The 12,337-nt window shown below is 42.9% G+C and overlaps 1 protein-coding gene across 6 annotated transcripts in view; it reads left to right on the top strand.

Moving 5' to 3' along the window:
• CNOT10 (CCR4-NOT transcription complex subunit 10) overlaps nucleotides 1–12,337 on the top strand; it is a 56,420-nt gene that overhangs the window by 26,809 nt on the left and 17,274 nt on the right. For 2 of the 6 annotated variants that reach the window (XM_075921969.1, XM_075921965.1), the window contains exon 13: nucleotides 5,738–5,815. The exons of 2 other annotated variants lie outside the window; for them this stretch is intronic. In XM_075921969.1, the coding sequence (XP_075778084.1) occupies nucleotides 5,738–5,815 (78 nt within the window). Of the gene's footprint in view, nucleotides 1–5,734; nucleotides 5,816–12,337 lie in introns of all 6 variants that reach the window. 2 more of the 6 variants (XM_075921968.1, XM_075921964.1) reach the window with 1 other exon arrangement.

Below are 12,337 nucleotides of genomic sequence, written 5' to 3'. Positions count from 1 at the left end.
CTACATCTATAGGGGGTGTGAAAAATCCACACTGGTGTAGGTATGTTGCCTGACCCCCAGTGTAGAGAGCAGTAGGTCAAGTGGGAGAATTTGTTGACCTAGCTGCTACCTCTCAGGGAGGTGGACTAACTCACTACCATAATGACACACTAAGGCTACGTCTACATTGGCATCCCTTTCCGGAAAAGGGATGCTAATGTGATGAGTCGGAAGTGCAAATCCGCGGGGGATTTAAATATCTTGAAAGTAGGAATAAGAAATCCTCTGGAAAAGGGCTTATTTTCTGGAGAATCGCGTCTAGATTAGCGCTTTTCTCCGGCTTATCCCCAAGCCGGAAAAAAGCGGCAGCCATGTAAATGCAAATGCCGCGGGGGATATTTAAATCCCCCGCGGATTTGCAATTCCAACTCGTCACATTAGCATCCCTTTTCCGGAAAGGGATGCCAATGTAGACGTAGCCTAACAGAGCAGCTGTGCCTCTGTAGTGTTTCAGTGTAAACTACAGCACTCACTGCAGCAACTAACTACAAAACCCCTCCTATCACTATAGTGTCTCCACTGAAGCACTACAGCAGCCGCACCAATGCAGCAGGAATAGCTATGCTGCTGTAGCATTTTAAGTCTTGATAAGTTCTTAATGACTTATACTGCCATAGCCTCATATTTGGTATATAAACAAAGCACACTGGTATGCTGCATGCTATATTATGTTTATATCTGAAGTGGAGATGGAGGTTGGATTTAGCAAGTATAAAGGAAAGAAGCATACAGTTCACAATTAAATATAAACTACAAAAAATGACACATCTACAAAAAGTTTTTAAAAGCAAAGCCAGTGTAAGCTTGAAGAAGATTTTGGTTTCATCCTGATATTTCTTCTTTACACGCTTCTCTATATGCCCAGATAAAATTGGGTGTTGCAGAAGAGTAATAATAAAATTATGTAGAAAACTTTTTCTTGGTTGCTGCCTGCAATGTGCATGGTGTAATGCTGGTGAATGCCTTTTTATCATGAACACATTTGTCAAGAGAAAATGGTTAGAACACCTGCTTTGGGGTACAACAATAAGTAATGCTGGAGGTCTGATTAATTTAAGGAAAATAATAAAAAGTTGCGTTTTTGCTATACCTGATTCAAATATATAGTCAGAAAGAGCAGAAAAAAAATCTACCCCTTTAACAGTTCAGGAATTTAATGTAGGTGGGGTATTTAAAGGATACTTCTTTTAGTTTTCTTTTTTCTTATGGTTGAAAAGGTGGTTTTTTTCCATCTTTCTTTAGAAATCCTTCATGAATACAGTCCAAAACTTGTGATTTTTTTTTTCTGAGTGAAAACATCCTCCTGTACATTGTAAAAGAGGATTTCTTATTGTCCTATTATTTCAGAAGTACAGGCAGTCCCCGGGTTACATACAAGATAGGGACTGTAGGTTTGTTCTTAAGTTGAATCTGTATGTAAGTCGGAACTGGCGTCAGCCGCTGCTGAAACTGATCAGTTTCAACCGCGGCTGAATCTGGATGCCAGTTCTGACTTACATACAGATTCAACTTAAGAAACCCAGGCGTCCCCAAGTCAGCTGCTGCTGAAACTGATCAGCGGCTGATTCCAGGAAGCCTGAGGAGAGCAACTCTGCCTGGGGCTTCCTGTAGTCAGCGGCTGGTCAGTTTCAGCAGCGGCTGACTTGGGGACGCCTGGGGAAGAACAGCTGGGGTGCTGCTGGGTTGCTCCAGTAGCGCGGCTCCTCGGTGCTACTGGAGCAACCCAGCAGCACCCCAGCTGCTCTGCCCCAGGCGTCCTGATTCAGCCGCTGCTGAAACTGACCAGCAGCGGCTGAATCAGGAAGCCTGGGGCAGAGCAGCTGGGGTGCTGCCGGGTTGGTCCGGAGCAGCGCTGCGGGACCAACCCGGCAGCCCCCAGCTGCTCTACCCCAGGCTTCCTGATTCAGCCGCTGCTGGTCAGTTTCAGCAGCGGCTGAATCAGGACGCCTGGGGCAGACCAGGGGGACAGGAGCAAAGCCACGGAGCACGCCCGCAGCGGGACAGCCCAAGCGCGCCCGGGCTGTCCCGCTGTGGGCATGCTCAGCGGCTTTGCTCCCCGTCTCCCTGCAGACCAGGGAGACGGAGAGCAAAGCCTTGGAGCACGCCCGCAGCGGGACAGCCCAAGCGCGCCCGGGCTGTCCCGCTGCGGGCGTGCTCCAAGGCTTTGCTCCCCGTCTCCCTGCAGACCAGGGAGAGCAAAGCCGCGGAGCGCGCCCGCAGCGGGACAGCCCAGGCGCGCCCGGGCTGTCCCGCTGCGGGCGTGCTCCGCAGCTTTGCTCCTATCCCCCTGGTCTGCTGGGGGGGTCCAGCAAAGCCGCTGGACCCCCCCAGCAGACCAGGGACACCAGAGCAAAGCCGCTGCCTGGGCGGCTTTGCTCGTTTGCCCGGGAGGGCGGCGGCTTTGCTCGGGTGTCCCAGGTCTGCTGGGGGGGGGGTCCAGTGGCTTTGCTGAACCCCCCCAGCAGACCAGGGAGACCAGGAGAAGCTTTTCTCGCCCCGGAGGACACGGGTGGCGACCCGCCGCCCGTGAGCTCCAGGGCGAGAAAAGCCCCGTTCGTAAGTGCGGATCCGACATAAGTCGGATCCGCGTAAGTCGGGGACTGCCTGTATATGCTTCTATAGGTAACATAGTCACTGTGCCTCCCAAGGAGCATTGTTGACACTAAAAAGTCCAGTAACTAAGAGTTCATTCCTGAATTTGTGTTGCCAAGTTATGGAAAGATTTTTGTTTATTCCTCTCAGCTGAGAACTACAGGTTGGGAGTAGGGACAATAGAAGAACCAAGATGGCGACATTATCCTGAAACTATTGTACAGATTGTACCTTGTAACAGATGTTCCCTTAGTGAAAAGGGAGTAGTTTGTTTGTGATGTGGGGGGTGGAGAGGACACTGCTTTAGGTATAGATTTCTTTTAATTCCATATGTCTTTTGATGTTTGGTTTGAAGTTTGCACTGAAATAACCACATCTGTACATTTGTGAGCTAATGCTTGTGGTAAGCAGTGATGAAATAGTACTAGATTTGGGTGTAAAAACTATCACTAAGTGGACGGGGAAAAAAAATCCAACCAAAACGTTGGTCTGTCATACCCAAACTGTGTTGCTTTTCCTGCCAAAATGCAAGCGTAGTCTTTCTCCACCCAGAGGGAAGTTGCTTTTCAACTTATTGTAACTGCAGTTCCATGTCTGACAGTGCAGAAAGCAGTGTTTACTGCTAACGATGGAAGGAAAACTTTCAACTTACAACATTTTTGTTCAAGAAAAATAAATGGGTTTTGAGAGGGTAATATGCCTTGAATTGTTCAAATATTTGTTTATTTCCAAGATTGCATTAGAACTTTACTAAGTGAAAAATAAGTGGATTTTTGTGATGAGTTGTTTTTATACATATACATATTATGAAGAACTCCTTTCTAATTAGACCATATATAGCTAAAAATTCAAATTGTACCAGGCCTCTTCCTGTCCTTCCCCTAAGTTAAAAGGAAGGAAGCTGTCCCTTAATACAAAACCAACACATTCTCCATGTGCCAGCATAAGTAGTTTCCCTACTATAGAATTCTAAAAATAGCTTAAAGCTGCATAAGGTAATGTTGGTGTTTTTTTAATTTTCAAAGAATCTTAGAATACTAGGACTGGAAGGGACCTGGAGAGGTCATCGAGTCCAGTCCCCTGCCCTCATGGCAGGACCAAATACTGTCTAGACCATCCCTGATAGACATTTATCTAACCTACTCTTAAATATCTCCAGAGATGGGGATTCCACAACCTCTCTGGGCAATTTATTCCAGTGTTTGACTACCCTGATAGTTAGGAACTTTTTCCTAATGTCCAACCTAAACCTCCCTTGCTGCAGTTTAAGCCCATTGCTGCTTGTTCTAGCCTCAGAGGCCAGGATGAACAAGTTTTCTTCCTCCTTATGACACCCTTTTAGATACCTGAAAACTGCTATCATGTCCCCCCTCAATCTTTTTTCTAAACTAAACAAACCCAATTCTTTCAGCCTTCCTTCATAGGTCATGTTCTCTAGACCTTGAATCGTTCTTGTTGCTCTTCTCTGGACGCACTCCAATTTCTCCACTTCTTTCTTGAAATGCTATGCCCAGAACTGTACACACTACTCCAACTGAGGCCTAACCAGCGCAGAGTAGAGCGGAAGAATGACTTCTCGTGTCTTGCTCACAACACACCTGTTAATGCATCCCAGAATCATGTTTGCTTTTTTTGCAACAGCATCACACTGCTGACTCGTATTCAGCTTGTGGTCCACTATAATCCCTAGATCCCTTTCTGCTGTACTCCTTCGTAGACAGTCTCTTCCCATTCTGCATGTGTGATACTGATTGCTTCTTCCTAAATGGAGCACTTTGCATTTGTCTTTATTAAACTTCATCCTGTTTACCTCAGACCATTTTTCTAATTTGTCCAGATCATTTTGAATTATGACCGTATCCTCCAGAGCAGTCGCAACCCCTCCCAGCTTGGTATCATCTGCAAACTTAATAAGCATACTTTCTATGCCAATATCTAAATCGTTGATGAAGATATTGAACAGAGCCGGTCCCAAAACAGACCCCTGTGGAACGCCACTTATTATACCTTTCCAGCAGGATTGTGAACTGTTAATAACTACTCTGAGTAGGGTTATCCAGCCAGTTATGCACCCACCGTATAGTAGCCCCATCTAAGTTGTATTTGCCTAGTTTATTGATAAGAATATCATGCGAGACTGTATCAAACGCCTTACTAAAGTCTAGGTATACCACATCCACCGCTTCTCCCTTATCCACAAGACTCGTTATCCTATCAAAGAAAGCTGTCAGATTGGTTTGACATGATTTGTTCTTTACAAATTCATGCTGGCTGTTCCTATCCCCTTGCCACCTTCCAAGTGTTTACAGATGATTTCCTTAATTACTTGCTCCAATTTTAGAAAAGAGGAGACTGAGGGGAGGGATATGATAGAGGTATATAAAATCATGAGTGGTGTGGAGAGGGCCGATAAAGAAAAGTTATTTATTAGTTCCCTAAATAGAAGAACTAGAGGACACCAAATGAAATTAATGGGGAGCAGGTTTAAAACTAATAAAAGAAAGTTCTTCTTCACACAGCGTGTAGTCAACCTGTGGAACTCCTTGCCAGAGGAGGCTGTGAAGGCTAGGACTATAACAGAGTTTAAAGAAAAGCTAGATAATTTCATGGAGGTTTGGTCCATAAAAGGCTATTAGCCAGGGGAGAAAATGGTGTCCTTGGCCTCTGTTTGTCAGAGGCTGGAGAGGAATGGCAAGGAGACAAATTGCTTGATCATTGTCTTCGGTCCATCCTCTCTGGGGCACCTGGTTCTGGCCACTGTCGGTAGACAGGATACTGGGCTAGATGGACCTTTGGTCTGACCCAGTAAGGCCGTTCTTATGTTGTTGGTAAAAGGGTGTTCACTGCTTCCCCTGCCTGCCTGCTCTACCCCCAGATAGGAATGTAAATGATACTAGTGCTTGAAGTATTTCCAGCCCTCACTTTTTGTTTCTCTTTGCCCCCTCCATTTCAACGTGTAAGATTCTTGCTATCACTTAAAAAAAAAAAAAAAGTGTGGGGCGGGGGGAGGATTAGTGTCCGTGGTTGTTGTTGCATCTACATTCTTTTTTTGTGAAAGGCTTGAAGGTCACTGCTTGCAGTTAACAGGCTGTCTTCATTTCAGCAGTAAAAGTCATGAAGGAGATAAATTCATTCCAGCTCCACCTTCTTCACCTCTGAGAAAACAGGAATTAGAAAATTTAAGGTAAGTATTTCTGTTGCTTGGAAACTTGAAACTAACAAAAACAAGCAGAATGTCAGACTGTAGTTGAAAAGTGTTTTGTTTAAAAAAGCAAAAAGTTGCATTTCACTCAAACTACATCACAGCTGGTAAACATGGAATGAATTATCAACAGATTAAAAGGAAACTGAGCTAAATCTCAATCTAAGAGGAAAATTTTACTTTCTTTCCTTTGGGCTACATTTGTAATAAAAAGAGTAAAAACTCAAGAGTAGGTCACATATACAAAAAATATCTTTAACTTTAAGGTTTATACGTAAGTCTAATGTCCTTTAACTACTTTTAAAAAAAATACTCACCTTACAAAGCCAAATATCTGTGATTCCTATTGCCATTAATGGAAAGGATAGAGATTTCATTATGTTGCCTTTTCCTTCTAGAGCACTGATAAACCTAGCTTTAATGCTAGCCTGTAATAGCCCATGTTTTTTGGACGGATTAAAATCAAAGTAATGTTAATGCATATCCCATTTCCACATCAAGACTCTCCTAACAAAGGTGGCACAGTAGTGAACTGAAGTTTTTGAACCATGTGTAGTAGTCACCATGTGAGTTTTAAGAAATTAATAAGGCTGTCAAGCAATTAAAAAAAATAATCACAATCACGCAATTAAAAGATTTAATTGTGCAATTAAAAAAATTAATCGTGATTAATCGCGTACATTGCCCCTTTGAAATGCTGTGATGGCATTTCCAAGGGGCAGTGCTGCAGAAGCCTGGGATCAGCTGGAGACCCCAGTAGACCCCTGCTCAATGCAGCGCTGCCCCTTGGAAAGGCCGGGGCGCCCCGGCCTTTCCAAGTGGCAGCACCGTGGGAGCCTGGGGCCAGCTGGAGTCCCCAGCTACCCTGGGCTTCATGCAGTGCTGTCCCTTTGAAGCGCTGCATCAAAGGGGCAGCACAATGCAGAGCTGGGGATCAGCTGGGCACTCCAGCTGATCCCCAGCTCCAGGTTGCACTGCCCTTTTGAAGTGCCGAAGTGGCACTTCAAAGGGGTAGTGCAGCATTAATACCTGAGATTAATGTGTTAAAAAAATTAACGCGTTAATCCTTCCCTGCATTAATCGCAGGTGTTAACGCACATCAATTGACAGCCCTAGAAATTAACATATTCCACTGAAAGATATTAAGAAAACTAAAGCTATTAAAGTAATCTTTTTGCATACTTGTATATCATTTTTCTTAGTTCAGGACTGTAATCAAAATAAGCTTTCTAAAGACTTGTGTAGACTACACTTTAAAGAAGTGATTTGAGCATGTTGGTTAAAATGAACTAACTAATACGTTTTAAGTCTGGTCTGCACAAGGGATTGCCAAAGTGATTGTTTTTTAAAGCTTAAACTCCAATATGTCTTCATATCTCAGGGCTAAAAGTAACTGACTAGTTTTCCATTAGAAATTCTTCAGATGTATGGTGCTTTAACATCAAGGTGATAGCTGCTTATACTCTGAATGTTAAGTAAAGGGTAGGTAATGACAGTTGCTGGTGGTTTTCATTTTACATGGGTGAGTATAAAATGTGGCACACTGGCAGACAAAAACGAAGCATGATTATTTATCCCACATCACGGATTCTATAATTTTTTTTTAAATATCATGATGTCACATTTTAATATGTAAAAGAGGGAGTAAGCAAGAAAGTATGCATCTTAAAGCTTTATTAGTCTATTTAGCCTTTGACTGTAAATAACATGAAACACATTTTGGAAAAAACTGATCTTTGACTTGCTTTTAAATAGTGCCATTTTTTCCCCTCAGATTCTTCAACCTGCTCACTTTAGTTCTGCAAAAATGACTAAAACTTTTAGGTCGTTACTGTTCTTATCTTTTGATCTATTTCTATATGTCAGGAAGCACTCAGATTTGGGAATGTGGGCAATGTCAGGATGTACATTTGAGGGGAAAAACAAACAGGTGACATTATGCTAAATGAAAAAAAACCCTCAAGTGCACATCTGCTCTGTGTAGCAAAACCAAGCCATTGCTAGAAATCCCAGGTCAACTAATTCCATGGTTTAGTGTATTAAAATATCAGGTTGGAAGGTTCCAGCAATAAGCCTCCTCTGCCACACTGGGATTATTACATCTCCATTTCTTGGTCATCCCTGCCCATTATCTCAGAACTGAATTGGAGAAATACCAGCCAGTGAAATTGGGCTTCATTAAAATTAAAATGCATGTGGCCTTAAAATCAGTGCTTTGCTGAACTGAATAGCTCAAGGGCATTTAGTCCTATAGTAATTTTGCTTTCTGTCTGTTTACTACTGCTTGTTCCCTAAGTGTTACCATTTGATAAAGTGAAATTTGAAAATCATCAAAAGATAGTGTTGGTGTTGTGTATGACATTTCTTTTTCTTAGAGAACCTGAAAAGAGCACAGAAACATCAGATTTTAGACTTAATAGTTTTGCTTTTCTTTCTTGTGCTCCCTTTTAATAAAACAGCCCTGATCTCTGGTCCATGCACAAGCAAACAGTGGTTTCTACTTTTATCAGTCTAGTAGAGACGTGCAAAGAAACGGTTTGACGTTTCAGCCTTCCACAGTATAGATGTTAAAATGTGTTTAATTTTGTAACCGCTGACATTTACAGAGGCTACATGTTTACACACAGGGGAGCAGGTCGGCGCTGGTGCTTGTGAAGAGCATTTGGCCCCACCCCTGATATAGTGTTACTAGCAATCTCACCCGGCATTGCCCGGGTCCTTCAGGACAGGGTCTTGGGGGTGCAGAATGCTTGGGGCCAGGGGCATTTTTCTTCCCTATCAGGCGATTCCCTCAGTTCATCCAGGCTTGTTCTTTCCCCCCTTCTCCAGCACTGTGGCCAAAGGCCAGGAGGAGGGAAGAGGGTTTGAGGCAGGGGGGCTACTTACTGGTGTGCTGGCAGGCAAGATGGCAGTGCCTCAGCCCTGGCCACTCCCTTGGTGGTATCGCTGCCCTCAGTGGACACTCTGCAAGATAGCTCTCCCCTGTGGACTTGCTGTCCCCAGTGGGCACTTTCATATTGAGTCCCCAGGACAATAGCCCCTCGCTTTGCATGTTATGGAAAACTGTCCTTTTCCAAGGGCTTCCAGTTGTCTTGACACAACCAAACCCTGACCTTGCTTTAAGTTAGTAGAAGGAGAAGCAGCATACCAAATCTGGTGGCCCTAGCTCTTACTGTTTAGGAGGAGTTCTTTTGTGGAGTTTTAAAATATGTACAGAATTTTTAATTTTTGGCACAGAATTCCCCTAGAATTAAGTACTGTTTCTTATATAACTGCCTTTGGGGACAATGATGGCAAAAGTGATTTCCTTCTGTGATGAGGTAACTAACTGGCTCTGTGGATATGGGAAGTCAGTGGATGTGGTAGATACGATGGAGGGTAAGGATAGGGTCCAGAGTCACCTAGAAAAATCGGAGAATTGGGCCAAAAGAAATCTCATTAGGTTCAACAAGGACAAGTATAGTCCTGCACTTAGGACGGAAGAATCCCAAGCACTGTTACAGGCTGGGGACTGACTTGCTGGGGACTGACTGGGGACTACAGTGGATGAGAAGCTGGATATGAGTCAACAGTCTGCCCTTGTAGCCAAGAAGGCTAGTGACATATTGGGGTGCATTAGTAGGAGCATTGCCAGCAGATCTAGGGATGTGATTATTCCCCTTTATTCAGCACTGGTGAGGCCACATCTGGAGTATGGCATCCATTACTCCCCTCACTCCCATTACAGAAAGGATGTGGCCACATTGTAGAGGGTCCAGCGGAGGGCAACCAAAATGATTAGGTGACTGGAGCACATGACCTGCGAGGAGAGGCTAATGGATTTGGGCTTATTTAGTTTGCAGAAGAGAAGAGTGGGGGGGGGGGGATTTGATAGCAGCCTTTAACTACCTGAACGGAGGTTCCGAAGAGGATGGAGAGAGGCTGTTCTCAGTAGTGACAGATGACAGAATGAGGAGTAATGGTCTCAAGTTGCAGTGGGGGAGGTCTAGGTTGGATATTAGGAAAAGCTATTTTACTAGGAGGATGTGAAGCACTGGAATGAGTTACCTAGGGAGGTGGCAGAATCTCCAACCCTAGATGTTTTTAAGTTCTGGCTTGACAAAGCTCTGGCTGGGATGCTTTAGTTAGGGTTGGTCCTGCTTTGTGCAAGGGGCTGGACTCAATGACTTCCTGAGGTCTCTTCCAGCCCTAGGATTCTATGAAGAGGAATAGGCTTTATTTTTAGTCTATTCTAAAACAATGTCCAATATATCATGTAGAGTCAAATTCAACACCTTATTGGAGTTTTGTTTTCCTAACTAGAAAATTAACAGAAACCAATCTCCGCTCTAAGCATTTCTCTTCACAGAGTTCTTCTTCAAGGAGTGTCCCTGTGCGTGCTCCGCTTTAGGTGACTTTCTATCTATGTGCTTATAATCAGAGATTTTTAGTAGCAGTGTCTGGTTGGGTTGCACAGGCACTGTCTCTGTCTCACACCACGTCTGGCAGTTACATAGCACTGTGACACCAACCCTTCAGTTCCTTCTTTATGTCCTCGGCTTAAGAGTGCCTTTTGTACTTTTTCTTTCTCTAATTTTAACTTTAGAATACTAGTTAATCAATAGTTTAATTACTCTTCCTTGTTTTGGTTCATGGTTTTAATTTTGTTTCTTATCTTAGGAATTCAAGTTTCAGTTATTAGGATATCCATCATGTAGTATAGTTACTCTTATTCACAGGAGAAACTGTGGCTCATTGGCTCCTAGGTTAACTTTTAGGTGGCTCATTGGTTAAACTTCACCATTACATGCAGCCTCCCCTCCCCTGCATCAGAGGCAGCAGCGAGGTGTGGGGAGTGGCAGGTGGGAGCCGGTACATGATGGGAGCCACAGGGAGCTGGTGTTTGTGGGCGTGGACAGCGGGAGGGGAGAAGAGGGGAAAGCCTGGCTTAAAAGCTTTCTAATTTAATTTGAATCAGCCTATTCATGAGCCATTGGTTTTCCCAGAACCTCATGGGAATTGAACATGAAGCAGTGCAACACAATCTGTACATCCAAAGAACGCTGTCATTTTATATTGAGAGGACACAGTTTTCAGAAAATCGTGTGTGTGTGTGTGTGTTTAAATATATTTTCTATTACTAAGGGAGACACCATATCTAAACAGGCTGCCTAAAAGGACCAGCAACTACAACCTCTACTGGGGACCCACACATACTCTACCAAAGCACGCACTGTCTTGATAACCTTCCTCAGCAATGAGCCCATTATGGACATCTGCAAAGCAGCAATCTGGGTATCTGCTCATATATTCACACAACATCATGCTATAGAGCAGTGCTTGCCATCTGACACACTATCCAGATTGAGTATTATCATCTGCCAAGACTGCAGCGCTGAAGCGCCTCTTCCACATAAGGGCACTGCTCTACAGTCACCTAAAGTGGAGCATCCCAAAGACTCCCCTTGAAGAGGGGCTTACTCACACCCTGTACAATAACTGAGGTTCTTAGAGTGAGTTCTGTTGTAATAGTTACTTCAGCCTCCAACATCAGTATATATGGTAAATTACATATTAATTCTAATTGTCTTCACAAGCCCCTCTAAAATGTTATTTTTTTGTTTTAAAACTACAATATCAGCAGTAATATATAAAACACATTCAAAACTATTTAAAAGCACATTCAAGTATTGGGAGAGATGAAGTTTTCTAGTCCCACTTGCTATCTTCAGCTATCCTCCTAAAGAATACACAACTTTTATCCCCTTAGAGATAATCCTTGCTGACTCTTCAAGTTTTTTATTGATTTTAACTGATTGAAGATAAGAACTTCAGTTGTTTTAGTTTCTATTTTAACAGCTCTTCTAGCAAAACTGAAGGCAATTAGTTAACATTTGATTCTGTACAGAATTGAGTTTTACACAGACAAATGCAAAATCCCAGAAAGAGTTTGTTGGCTCAAGCCCTAGGGATACCAAGTCCCACAGTTTTAGCCATCAGTCAAAGCAAATATGACAGGAACTAAATCACTGTTTTTCTTCTCTTTTCCTTTTCTGATATAATGTTCCTTACCAGAAGCAGTAAAATAATTCTTGTACTGACAAGTTTTTCCTGACATACTGTCAGGTTACATTAATAGATAACAATGGCTGATTGTGAAAGACAGGATTACATACATTCATTATCTTACAACATGACACCATGTAATAATTTTGACATATGGTGGTCATATTTTACACAACAAAAAAAAGATATAATTTTTGTTTGTTTAAACTAATACCTTCTATCTCAAGTATTATACTCCTTTACTATTTAAAAATAATCAAAATATCAGCAATGAATTCCCACACATTCCAACTAAAATTTAATTGGCTTAAGATAGATTTTCTGCTTATAAGGGAAGCTAAGCTAATGTTAAGTTTGATACAACAGATCAGTTGGGAGCAGCCCAGAAGTCAGTGTACAACTCAGAACTTAAGAAATTACTGCATGGTTTGACAGAAAACAAAAATACAGCTGAAGCAG

Source organism: Pelodiscus sinensis, chromosome 2, assembly GCF_049634645.1.
Source record: "Pelodiscus sinensis isolate JC-2024 chromosome 2, ASM4963464v1, whole genome shotgun sequence".
In the NCBI taxonomy this organism is placed as follows: domain Eukaryota; kingdom Metazoa; phylum Chordata; order Testudines; family Trionychidae; genus Pelodiscus; species Pelodiscus sinensis.
The sequence above is the reverse complement of the archived record's forward strand: the minus strand, read 5'-3'. Positions and strand labels throughout refer to the sequence as shown.